Source organism: Macrotis lagotis, chromosome 8, assembly GCF_037893015.1.
Source record: "Macrotis lagotis isolate mMagLag1 chromosome 8, bilby.v1.9.chrom.fasta, whole genome shotgun sequence".
NCBI lineage: Eukaryota > Metazoa > Chordata > Mammalia > Peramelemorphia > Peramelidae > Macrotis > Macrotis lagotis.
The window spans coordinates 175,881,080-175,893,371 of NC_133665.1; the positions used below are offsets into that span (position 1 = coordinate 175,881,080).

Sequence of the window (12,292 nt, forward strand, 5' to 3'; positions counted from 1 at the left end):
CTGAGGGTGTTACATTGCAGTTTCTAAAAATACTGAGCTCTAAGAACTTCTTACTGTCTTTGTTTCACCTTAGACTTATTCAGACTCCTAATTTTCTATACAGTTTCAATGTCTCTGAGTTAAACCAATTAAAGTTTGGATAATGAGTCATAGTATATATCTACTTTAGAATTATTCAGAATACAAGTTTTTACATGTCAATTATATTCATGAAAGATTTTTGAAACATTAAAATCAAAAGAATACATTTGAAAACACGTTTTAGCACTTTTTAATTACCTTGTAGTAATCTTTTTTCCTATTTAAAGGGAATTTACCTTTGAAACTGTTTTATGTTACTTAATGACAGATTTATTTTACTACAAAAATGAATTATTGGGCTAGCTAGGTGGTGCAGTGGATAGAGCACAGGTCCTGGAGTCAGGAGGACCTGAGTTCAAGTGTGGCCTTGAGCAAGCCACTTAACTCCATTTGCCTTGCAAAAAAAATGAACTATTAAAAATAGCTTTTGGCAATACTTGCTTTACGTAATTGACCTGTTCCACAAACCCTTATGAAAAGGATTTTTTGTGCATTACTCATTTACCTGTGGACACAGGGAAGAGAGGAATGGAGAGCCCTTGGCTCGTGGAAGGGACATGGCTTGGAGAAGCACAACCCAGAGGAGGAACCTTGGGGACCAGGGTCAGTCATGGGGGGACCTTCCTTGTGAGGTTGCCAAGCTGTTGTGGGAGCGCAGGGCCTCTCCCCAAATCTGGCGCACTCTCTTGTATGCCTCATTGCCTCTTGGGTTGAACAGAACTAAGGAAATAATTCCACTGAACAGACTGCAGAGAAAAAGGTGTAAATGATTGTCCTGCTTCCTGACCCTGCTTGCTCATGAAGCCACACCTGCCACCTTCCCAGCCAGGAGAGGATCCCCTTCATTTTCAAAAACAAAAAAAGACTCTAATAATTAGCAGGAAATAATCTTTTCTGAGAATGTCCCTCAAACAGAGAGTGGCAGTTTTCTTAATCCACCAGAGCAGGAATGAATGAATCAGCCCTTTCTGGGGTCCAGCCTTGAGGGTGCAGAGAGGGAAGCATACCCACTTCCCCAGGGAAGCTGACTAGGGTATTTATAATGCTGGGAGGCTGGGGAAGAACCCATGTGAAAAAGGCCGCCAGGAGCTGGCAGGCACGCAAAGAGGAGGCGCCACCAAGGGCCTGGGCGGAGGGTCACGGAGCCTGGGTTGGGGAGGGTTTGGGAGGCTCAGCGGAGGGCAAGGGAGGTTTATTAAGCTAGAGTACCATGGTCAGACCTGCCCTTTAACAGGAGCCTGGAGAATGGCATGGAGTGAGAAGGGACCAGGGACGAGAGCAGGAGGCAAGAGCTGTGGAGGGTCTGCCCTGGGGGCAGGCGGGGGAAGTCTGTGGAGGGCCCAACCTGGCAGAGGTCAGGGGTTTCAGGGGAAGGATGGTCTCAGAAAGGCTTCCTAAGCTGAAAGTCTGGGGAGAGCTGCAGAGGGAGAGGGCATGAACCCCATCTGTCAAGATGGGGCAGGAGTACCCATCTTTTAGCCCTCATCTCTGCCTTTGTCCTTTCCTGACTTTGTAGATGACACCATTATCACCTGGGCAGATCTGGCCATGGTCTGACAACAGCTGCTGTGTCTTTGGATAGGCTCAGAAGTTCAAAGAGCTGGACCTCACTTGTTAAACTCCAAAAGTCATGAGACTCTGCAGGGCTTGGCGTGCCAGGGTTCCCCCTGCCCTGCCCTTATCCCCCCACCTGGGGGCTTGGCTAGTATTTGGAAGGCACAACCCGGGGAGGTAGATGCCTATCATCCCCACTTCATTGGGACAGACAAGTCACTCAGCACGAAGTCTCAAAGCAGTATTTCAGTCTCAGGATTTCTGCCACAAGTAAACTCTCTCCCTTGAACTACCCTGTAACCCTGCTTGGTTGGTGGGTTTGTTTCCATTTTCATCATTCATTTTTGTAAAATTTTGAGTCCCACATTGACCTCCTCTCTTCCCTCCCCACTCCCATAACAGTAGGCACTCTTGATTTACATGTATATTCACTTCCAAAGCATTTTCACAATAGTCATTTTGAGAAAAAAGAATCAGAACAAAAAGGGGAAAAAAGTGAAGGCAGTCAGTTTGCTTCCATCAGGATTCAGACTCCATATTCTGGGTGTGGGCAGTGTCTTCCATCAGGGAATTGTCTTGGATCCCTGTGCTGCTGAGAAGTGCTAGGGCTGTCCAGGAGGTCACTGTGCTCTCATGGACATCGCTCCAACATGTTCACACCCCATACTTGTTCAGCTATTCCTCAGGTGGTGGGCACCCCTCAAGTTCTAATTCTTTGTCAGCACAATAAGAACTGCTATGTATGTGCGTCTTTTCCCCTTTATTGTGTTCTCTTTGGGACATAGACCTAGTCATGGCATTGCTTGCTGGCTCAAAGGGGATACATGGTTTGATGTCCCTTTGGGCCTAGTCCCAAATTGCTCTGCAGAATAGTTGGAACCATTCACAACTCCACCAACAATGCATTAGTGTTCCCATTTTCTCATATTCTATCCAAGATTTATCATTTTCATCTTATTAGCTTTCAATAGTCACATGAAAAGATACTCCAAATTACCACTGATTAAAAAAATGCAAATTAAAACAACTCTGAGGTACCACTTCATATCTATCAGATGGGCTAATAAGACAAAACTCAGTTCTTTATATATTTGAGAAATAAGACCTTTATCAGAAATACTAGTTATAAAAATTATTCCAGCTTTCAACTTTCTTTCCAATCTTGGTTGCATTGGTTTTATTTGTACAAAAACTTTTTAATTTAATGTAATCAGAATTATCCTTTTTATGGTTTATAATGTTCTGTACCTCTCGTTTGGTCATAAATTCTTCCCTTCTCCATAAATCTGACAGGTAAACTATTCTTTGCTCTTCTACTTTGCTTATGATATCATCCTTTATGTTTAAATCATAGACATATTTTGATCTTATCTTGGTGTGAGATGTTGGTCTATACCTCATTTCTGTTGTACTATTTTCCCAGCAATTTTTGTCAAATAGTGAGTTCTTCTCCCAGAAGCTGGAATCTTTGGTTTATCAAACAGGAGATTATGCTATTCCATTAATCCACCACTCTAATTCTTAGCCAGTACCAAATAGTTTTGATAATTGACACTTTATAATAAATACTGTTTTAGATATGGCATGACTAAGCCACCTTTCTCTGCATTTCTTTTTCATTAATTCCCTTGATTTCTTATTTTCCTATCTATAACACAATTTTTTGTCATTTGATTGATGTGGCACTGAATATGTAGATTAAAATGAGATAGAATTATTATTTTTATTACACAAACCCATCTTTGAGCAATTTATATTTTTCCAGTTGTTTAGATCTGACTTTATTTGTGTGGAAAATGTTTTGTAATTTTGTTCATATAGTTCCTGGGTTTTTCTTGGCAGGTAAATTCTCAAATTTTTTTTGTCTACAATTATTTTAAATTGGAATTCTTCTATCTCTTGCCACTGGACAAGTGCTGATGATTTATGTGAATTTATTTTATATCCCAAAACTTCGCTAAAGTTGTTCATTGTTTCAAGAGGTTTTTATTTGATTCTTTGGGGTTCTCTAAGTGTGATATATCATCTGCAGAGAGTGAGAGTTGATTTCCTCATTGCTTGTTCTAATTCCTTCATTTTTTCTTTTTCTGATTGCTAAAGTTGATCTTTCTAATATAATCCATGATCATGTATCAATTAATGGACTCAGCCCATCTCCTCCTCACCAGGCTCCTCAGACAAGGTCCCCTCAACCTTTGCCTGCTAATCTGGGGCCTCTGCCTCGGTGACTCTGGGAACCCTGGCCCAGTGGCTCTGGGGCCACAGCTTTGGGTCTTGGCTACTCTTAGGGCATTGAGTTGGTTTTCCATTTGGCTCCTAACTGAAGACAGATGAGTGTTTCATGTTCATCATTTGCTTGTCTCAGCTTTCCAAGGGGCAGGACTGGTGGCTTTGCCCTTGTATCCTCCAACACTGGACCAGGGGCTAGATGGATGGGCCAGGTGGATGTTTCCAGTTCAGTTATGGCTGACTCTTTGTGACCCTATTTGGGGTTTTCTTGGCAAAGATCCTGGAGTCATTTGGCATTGCCTTCTCTAGTGAATTAAAGCAAATAGGATAAGGCAACTTGCCCAGGATCACACAGCTAGTGTGACTGAGACTGGATTTGAACTCAAATCTTTCTGAATCCAGGTCCATCACTTTATCCCTTGAGCAATATGTCAACCTTTTTGCTCCCAAGTCCTCATCGATTTTTGTGTCTTCAAATGAAGCTTGCAGCACCAAACAAAGGATATTTCCAGTTAACTTTCTTTTTTTTTATTAAAGATATTATTTGAGTTTTACAATTTCCCCCCCAATCTTATTTCCCTCCCCCCACCCCCATGGAAAGCAATGTATCAGTCTTTACTTTTTTTCCATGTTGTTCATTGATCCAAATTGAGTGTGATGAGAGAGAAATCATTTCCTCAAGGAAGAGACAAAATGTCTAAGATAACAAGATCAGACAATAAGATATCTGTTTTTTCCTTCCAAATTAAAGGGAATAGTCCTTGAACTTTGTTCAAACTCCACAGCTCCTTATCTGGATACAAATGGCACTCTCCTTTGCAGACAGCCCAAAATTGTTCCCAGTTGTTGCACTGATGGAATGAGCAAGTCCTTCAAGGTTGAACATCACCCCCATGTTGCTGTTAGGGTACACAGTGTTTTTCTGGTTCTGCTCATCTCACTCAGCATCAATTCATGAAAATCCCTCCAGGCTTCCCTGAAATCCCATTCCTCCTGGTTTCTAATAAAACAATAGTGTTCCATGACATACATATACCACAGTTTGCTAAGCCATTCCCCAATTGAAGGGCATTTACTTGATTTCCAATTCTTTGTCAACACAAACAGGGCTGCTATAAATATTTTTGTACAAGTGATGTTTTTACCTTTTTTCATCATCTCTTCCAGGTATAGACCCAGTAGTGGTATTGCTGGGTCAAAGGGTATGCTCATTTTTGTTGCCCTTTGGGTGTAATTCCAAATTTCTCTCCAGAAAGGTTGGATGAATTCACAGCTCCACCAACAATGTATTAGTGTCCCAGATTTCCCACAATCCTTCCAACAATGATCATTATCCTTTCTGGTCATATTGGCCAGTCTGAGAAGTGTGAGGTGGTACCTCAGAAAACTTTTAATTTTCATTTCTCTAGTAAGTAATGATTTAGAGCAATTTTTCATATGGCTGTGGATTGCTTTGATCTCCTCATCTATAAATTGCCTTTGCATATCCTTTGACCATTTGTCAATTGGGGAATGGCTTTTTGTTTTAAAAATATGACTCCAGTTCTCTGTGTATTTTAGAAATGAGTCCTTTGTCAGAATCATTAGTTGTAAAGATTGTTTCCCAATTTACTACATGTCTTTTGATCTTGGTTACAGTGGTTTTATCTGTGCAAAAGCTTTTTAATTTAATGTAATTGAAATCATCTAATTGGTTTTTGGTGATGTTCTCCAACTCTTCCTTAGTCAAACTACTCCCCTTTCCATAGATCTGAGAGATAAACTAGTCCTTGATCTTCTAATTTGCTTATAGTATTGGTTTTTTATGTCTAAGTCCTGTAACCATTTGGATCTTTTCTTGGTAAAGGGTGTGAGGTGTTGGTCTAATCTAAGTTTCTTCCATACTAACTTCCAATTATCCCAGCAGTTTTTATCAGAGAGCGAGTTTTTATTCCAGTTGCTGGACTCGTTGGGTTTATCAAACAGCAGATAACTATAATCCTCTCCTGCTTTTACACCTAGTCTATTCCACTGGTCCACCACTCTATTTCTTAGCCAATACCAAATGGTTTTGATGACTGATGCTTTATAATGTAATTTTAGATCAGGTAGGTCTAAGCCCCCTTCTTTTGCACTTTTTTTCATTAAACTCCTGGAAATTCTTGACTTTTTATTTCTCCATATGAATTTACTTACAATTTTTTCTAACTCATTAAAGTAATTTTTTAGAATTTTGATTGGTAGGGCACTAAACAGGTAGTTTAGTTTTGGTAGAATTGTCATTTTTATTATATTAGCTCAACCTATCCATGAGCAGCTGATATATGCCCAGTTATTTAAATCTGATTTAATTTGTGTGAGAAGTGTTTTATAATTGTTGTTAAAAAGTTTCTGAGTCTGTCTTGGCAAATAGACTCCCAAGTATTTTATATTGTCTGAGGTTACTTTGAATGGGATTTCTCTTTCTAGCTCTTCCTGCTGTATCTTGCTAGACATATATAAAAGTTGAGGATTTATGAGGGTTTGTTTTATAACCTGCAACTTTGCTAAAATTACTAATTGTTTCCAGTAGTTTATTGGATGATTTCTTGGGATTCTCTAGGTAGACCATCATGTCATCTGCAAAGAGTGAGATTTTTGTCTCTTCCTTCCCAATTCTAATTCCTTCAATTTCTTTTTCTTCTCTAATTGCTGAAGCTAACATTTCTAATATGATGTTGAATAGTAGTGGTGATAATGGGCACCCTTGTTTCACTCCTGATCTTATTGGGAATGCCTCTAGCCTCTCCCCATTGAATATAATGCTTGTTGATGGTTTCAGATAGATACTGCTAATTATTCTAAGTAACAGTCCATTTATTCCTACACACTTTAGTGTTTTCAGTAGGAATGGATGCTGTATTTTGTCAAAAGCTTTTTCAGCATCTATTGATATGATCATATAATTTCTGATAGGTTTGTTGTTGATATAATTGAGTATACTAACAGTTTTCCTAATATTGAACTAACCCTGAATTCCTGGGATAAATCCTACTTGATCATAATGCATTATCCTAGTGATAACTTGTTATAATCGTTTTGCTAAGATTTTTGCATCTATATTCATCAGGGAGATAGGTCTATAATTTTCTTTCTCTGTTTTAACTCTTCCTGGTTTAGGTAGCAGCACCATAATGGTTTCATACAAAGAGTTAGGCAGAGTTCCATCTTTCCTTATTTTTCCAAAGAGTTTATATAGAATTGGAACCAATTGTTGCTTAAATGTTTGGTAGAATTCACTTGTGATTCCATCGGGCCCTGGAGATTTTTTTTTAGGGAGTTCAGTGATGGCTTGTTGAATATCTTTTTCTGAGATAGTGTTGTTTAGGTATTTAATCTCCTCTTCATTTAACCTGGGCAACATATTTTTGTAAATATTCATCCATTTTACTTAGATTATCACATTTATTGGCATAGAGTTGGGCAAAATAATTTTGAATTATTACTTTAATTTCCTCCTCATTGGTGGTAAGTTCACCTTTTTCATTTATGATACTAGCAATTTAATTTTCTTCTTTTTTTAATCAAATTGACCTAAGGTTTATCAATTTTATTGGTTTTTTCATAATACTAACTTTTGGTTTTACTTAATTCAATAGTTTTTTTGCTTTCAATTTTATTAATTTCTCCTTTAATTTTTAGAATTTCTAATTTGATATTTAATTGGGGATTTTTGATTTGTTCTTTCTCTAATTTTTTTAGTTGCATGTTTAGTTCATTGATTTCCTCTTTCTCCAATCTATTCATGTAATATATCTCCTGAGAGCTGCTTTGAGTGAATCCCATAGGTTTTGGTATGTTGTTTCATTATTATCATTATCTAGGATAAAATAGTTAATTCTTTCTATAATTTGTTTTTTTGATCTACTCATTCTTTAAAATGAGGTTATTCAGTTTCCAATTGGTTCTGGGTCTGTATCTCCTTGGCCCAATATTGCATATGACTTTTATTGCATTGTGATCTGAGAAAGATGTATTTACTATTTCTGCCTTTCTGCAGTTGCTCATTAGGTTTTTATGTTCTAATACATGGTCGATTTTTGTATAAGTTCCATGTACTGCAGAGAAAAAGGTATATTCCTTTCTATCCCCATTCAATTTCCTCCATAAGTCTACCATATCTAGTTTTTCTAACAATCTGTTTACCTCCTTAACTTCTTTCTTGTTTATTTTATGATTTGATTTATCTAGATCTGAAAGTGGGAGGTTGAGGTCTCCCACTAGTAGAGTTTTGCTGTCTGTGTCTTTCTGTAGTTCTCAGCTTCTCCTCTAAGAATTTGGATGCTGTTCCATTTGTGGTACTTTTTAGGAGGTTAGTTTCCTTCCTTATCTCTTTTAATGCTATCTATTTTTGCTGCTGCTTTGTCTGAGATCAGGATTGCTACCCCTGCTTTTTTTTACTTCAGCTGCAGCAAAATATATTTTGCTCCAACCTTTTACCTTTATTCTATATGTATCTTTAAACCAGGTCTGATGAGAAGATTCAGATGTTTCTCATCTCCTCCCTTCTTCCCCTCTATTACCATAGGTATTTTGTACCTCTTAGTGTAATGAGATTTACCCCCATTCATTCCCCTCCCTCCTCCTGTCTCCTTCCTGTCCCCCCTTTTTATTTTGTTATTTTTTTATTTTTTTTTTTTTGCAAGGCAAATGGAGTTAAGTGGCTTGCCCAAGGCCACACAGCTAGGTAATTATTAAGTGTCTGAGACCAGATTTGAACCCGGGTACTCCTGACTCCAGGGCCGGTGCTTTATCCAGTGCACCACCTAGCCTCCCCCCTGTCCCCCCTTTTAGATTATTCTAAGTCATAGAAAATTCTGAGTATCTGTCACTACTAGCTAAGTACATTCTATCTAATAAAGTTCAAATTCTTGAGAGTTATTAGAGTCTTTCTCCCAAGTGAGGTTAAAGCCAGTTACATCCCATTGGATAGCAGTCTCATATATAGGTCATGAATGTCCATCACTTCTGGCTAGGTATATTCTCTCTGTTAGAGTTACAGTTCTCAAGATTTATAAGAATCTTTTTTTCTTTTACCGCCCCCATTTTTTTTTAACCTTTTCATGTGTCTCTTGAACCTCCTGTTTGATGTCCAAATTTTCTATTTAGCTCTGGTCTTTTCATCAGGAATGTTTGGAATTCTTCCATTTTGTTAAATATCCATCTTTTTCCCTGGAAGAGAAGGCTTGGCTTTGTGGGATAGTGGATTCTTGGCTGCATTCCAGGCTCCCTTGCTCTTTGCAATATCTCATTCCAGGCCCTTTGATCCCTTAATGTTGATGCAGCCAGGTCCTGTGTAATCCTTACTGTGGCTCCTTGATATTTAAATTGTTTCTTTCTGGCTGCTTGCAGTATTTTCACTTTTATCTGATAGTTCTGGAATTTAGCCACAACATTCCTTGGTGTTTTTATTTTAGGATCTTTTTCCTGGAGGGGATTGATGTATTCTTTCAATAACTACTTTGCCCTCTGGTTCCATGATATCAGGGCAGTTTTCCATCACTAGATCCTGTAATTTTAAGTCCAGGCTTTTTTTTCTCTTCAATGTTTTCAGGAAGTCCAATAATTTTCAGATTGCCCCTCCTTGACCTATTCTCAAGGTCAGTGGTTTTGCTGATGAGGTATTTTACATTTTCTTCTATTTTTTCTATTTTTTTGGTTTTCTTTAACTGGCTCTTACTGTCTCATTCAGTCATTAGTTTCTGCAGACTCCATTTTTTTTTTTTAGAGAGGAGTTTTCTTCATTAACCTTTTGCAACTCCTTTTCCAGTTGGTCAATTCTACTTTTGAAAGAGCTTTCCATTTGACCAGTTGAGGTTTTGAGAGAATTATTTTCTTTTTGCATTTGCCCAATTGAGAATCTGAGAGAATTATTCTCATTTTGTATTTGTCCAGTTGATGATCTGAGAGATTTATTCTCATTTTGTATTTGTCCAATTGTATTTTCTAAGGATTTGTTTTCTTGTTGCAAGGTATTGTCTCTCCTAAATTTTCCAGTTGATTTTTAAACTCCTTCCTTATTTGTTCAAGGAAGTCTTTCTGTACTGAAGACCAGATCTTATTCTCCTCAGAGGTTCCAGGTCTTTCTGAGTTAGGGCCTTTCCCTTCCAAGAATTTTTCTATAGATCCACCTTTCCGCTGACCCTAATTCATTTTGCTAAGACCTTGAATTGGGGAGGGGCTGGTTCACAGGGGCCTTGGATCAATAGAGGCTTTACTGAGTGCAATTTCTCTGACTGGCCAGTAGGAGGTGCTGGTTGCTTTCTCTGGAGTGTCTGTGACCTTGATTGAGGCCTTCTCCCTTAGCTTGAAGGGAAGGGTTGGAGCTATTGAATCCTTTTGCCTTTAATCAATGGTGGGCTTTTCCCTGGCCTGAGTTCATTCCTCTCCCTATTGTCAGCTGGGCTGGTTCTTTTGCTGTCACACCTGTGCCTGAGGCAGAAGTAGTCTGCTATTGTTTGTTCCAGGAAGAGGCCTCAGCAGGAATGGAGGTGTGGACTCAGAGTTCCTCAGACCAGAGGAGCCCAGGGATGGTATCTGCAGCGTTCCTGCACTGAAACTCTCCCCCCCAACCCTGTTGGCAAGCTTCAGAGTTTCAGTGCTCCCTAGTTGACTCAAGCTCCCGCTGTGCAGCCCCACCGCTGATCCAGCAGGTTCCAGCTCTTGGGCCTCAGACTCCCCAGCTCCAGTTCAACTGCTAATTTGGCTTATCTGGGCTGTTCCACCCTCTGCTCCCAGACTCACCCACCAGAATTTGTTCAATGCTGCTGAGGGAGACAAGTCCTGAGGTAGCTGTTGTTTCTCCTTGTTTTTCTTTCTGGGTTTTGTGGGTCAGATTTCTTTTAAGAGGTTTGTTTCATATGATAGATGGGGAAAGATCAGGAGACTTTAGAACTGTGCCTGTCTTCTCTCGGCCATCTTGGTTGGAAGTACTCTCCAGTTAACTTTCTAATTAGATCTATACAAACCCCACTTTAGAAAATTTAAAGCAAAACTCCTTGTTCAGGCGCTGTTATTTAGTTAGGTTACCCTTCAAGCCATACAACTGCCAATTCTTCAGTTCATTTGAGTCATTGGACAAGTCTGAATGCAGCAATTTTTAGAGGAGTTATTGAAAGAACTAGTCAGTATTTCTCAACCATCTTTGTGTTTTCAAGATAATTCTTTACATTTTCTTGGTTTCCAGTAGTTTTTCTCCTCATTATATTTGATATAGGTTTTAATGATTGCCCTTGTGCATGTTTGATTTATCCCAGCTTCCATGTGTTTGAAGAACAGTTTTAGCACCACAGATGTTTGTGTCTGTCTAGTGAAGGGAGATAACCAAAAGATTTTAGTTTTAAAAAAATATATATATACTTCAAATGTTGAGGTTCACTTTTAAATTGATTATAGTAAGAGTTTTATTAGGAGAGCACAGCCTAATCCATAAGCCTGCTGAATTGACTGGCCTGGATAGAAAAGCCCTTGAAATGGTTAGCATGTTAATATTGTACGTCAAAGTAAAATTATTCAGGAGACAAGTCTTGGGCCACAGTCTGCAGGATACCCCCTTGCTGTTGTGGAGAGAAGGAATTCTGAGGGCCAACTGTATACAATAGGACTCAGAAGACCAGCAATATGAAAACTGCTGTCAATAGAAAGGAAATATCGAAGCCTTTGAGCCCACTTGGAATCCCCAGCAATTTCCCATCCACATTTTCCAAAGCAGCTGTAATAGAAGGTCAGGAAGAGCAGTTCATATCAGAGGCCTTAGGATTTCAAGCCTGGTCAGCTGTGTGGCATCCCTATGCACAAGCCTCATCACCCAACCACCTGCCCCAGCATCCTCTTCCACAGGGACCCTCACCCCCACGCAGACTTATGTTCAGTGGAGAGGGTAGAGCTTGAATTCAACCAATTTCTGTGTGAGGTTTTTATTAAAATGTTATTTCCTAGAATTGACCTGTTATTTGGAAATTATCTTACAGCAGCTTAAACTGTGGTGCAAAGGATTTATTCCTCAGCAATGTTTCAAGTAGTGGTTTCTGGATGAACTTGTAGTTAAGCTATTTTTCATTGAAAATAGTCACATTTCCCAGAGTATTTCACTTTTCCATTGACTCATTACCAGTAAAATGAAAATACTTAATTTTTGGCAACTACTTTAATTTTATTAACATATTTAAAAAATTTGAGTTGTAACTTTCTGAATACATTTCCCCCCCCAATGACTTCCAGTCCTGTACTTGGGTTAGAAAAAAAATAGCTTGTTTTGTCCTGCAAAGTGATGACTTCAACTCTAATAGGACCAGCTGACAACTTCCCCAGTTCTGTTTGATCACCCATTCTGTTGTCTGTCAGAGACCTCTCATTACAGGACATGCCACACAATGTATAGAGCCTGGGACCTGAATTCAAGTCCAGCCCT

The 12,292-nt window shown here is 39.0% G+C and overlaps 1 protein-coding gene across 11 annotated transcripts in view; it reads left to right on the forward strand.

Moving 5' to 3' along the window:
• Positions 1-12,292, forward strand: part of CFAP20DC (CFAP20 domain containing) — a 199,650-nt gene that overhangs the window by 100,245 nt on the left and 87,113 nt on the right. Inside the window, exon 13 of one of the 11 annotated variants that reach the window (XM_074198853.1) lies at positions 1,598-7,360. The exons of the other annotated variants lie outside the window; for them this stretch is intronic. Coding sequence (XP_074054954.1) covers positions 1,598-1,663 — 66 coding nt within the window. The 3' untranslated portion in view covers positions 1,664-7,360. Of the gene's footprint in view, positions 1-1,597; positions 7,361-12,292 lie in introns of those variants that run through there. 11 annotated transcript variants of the gene reach the window in all.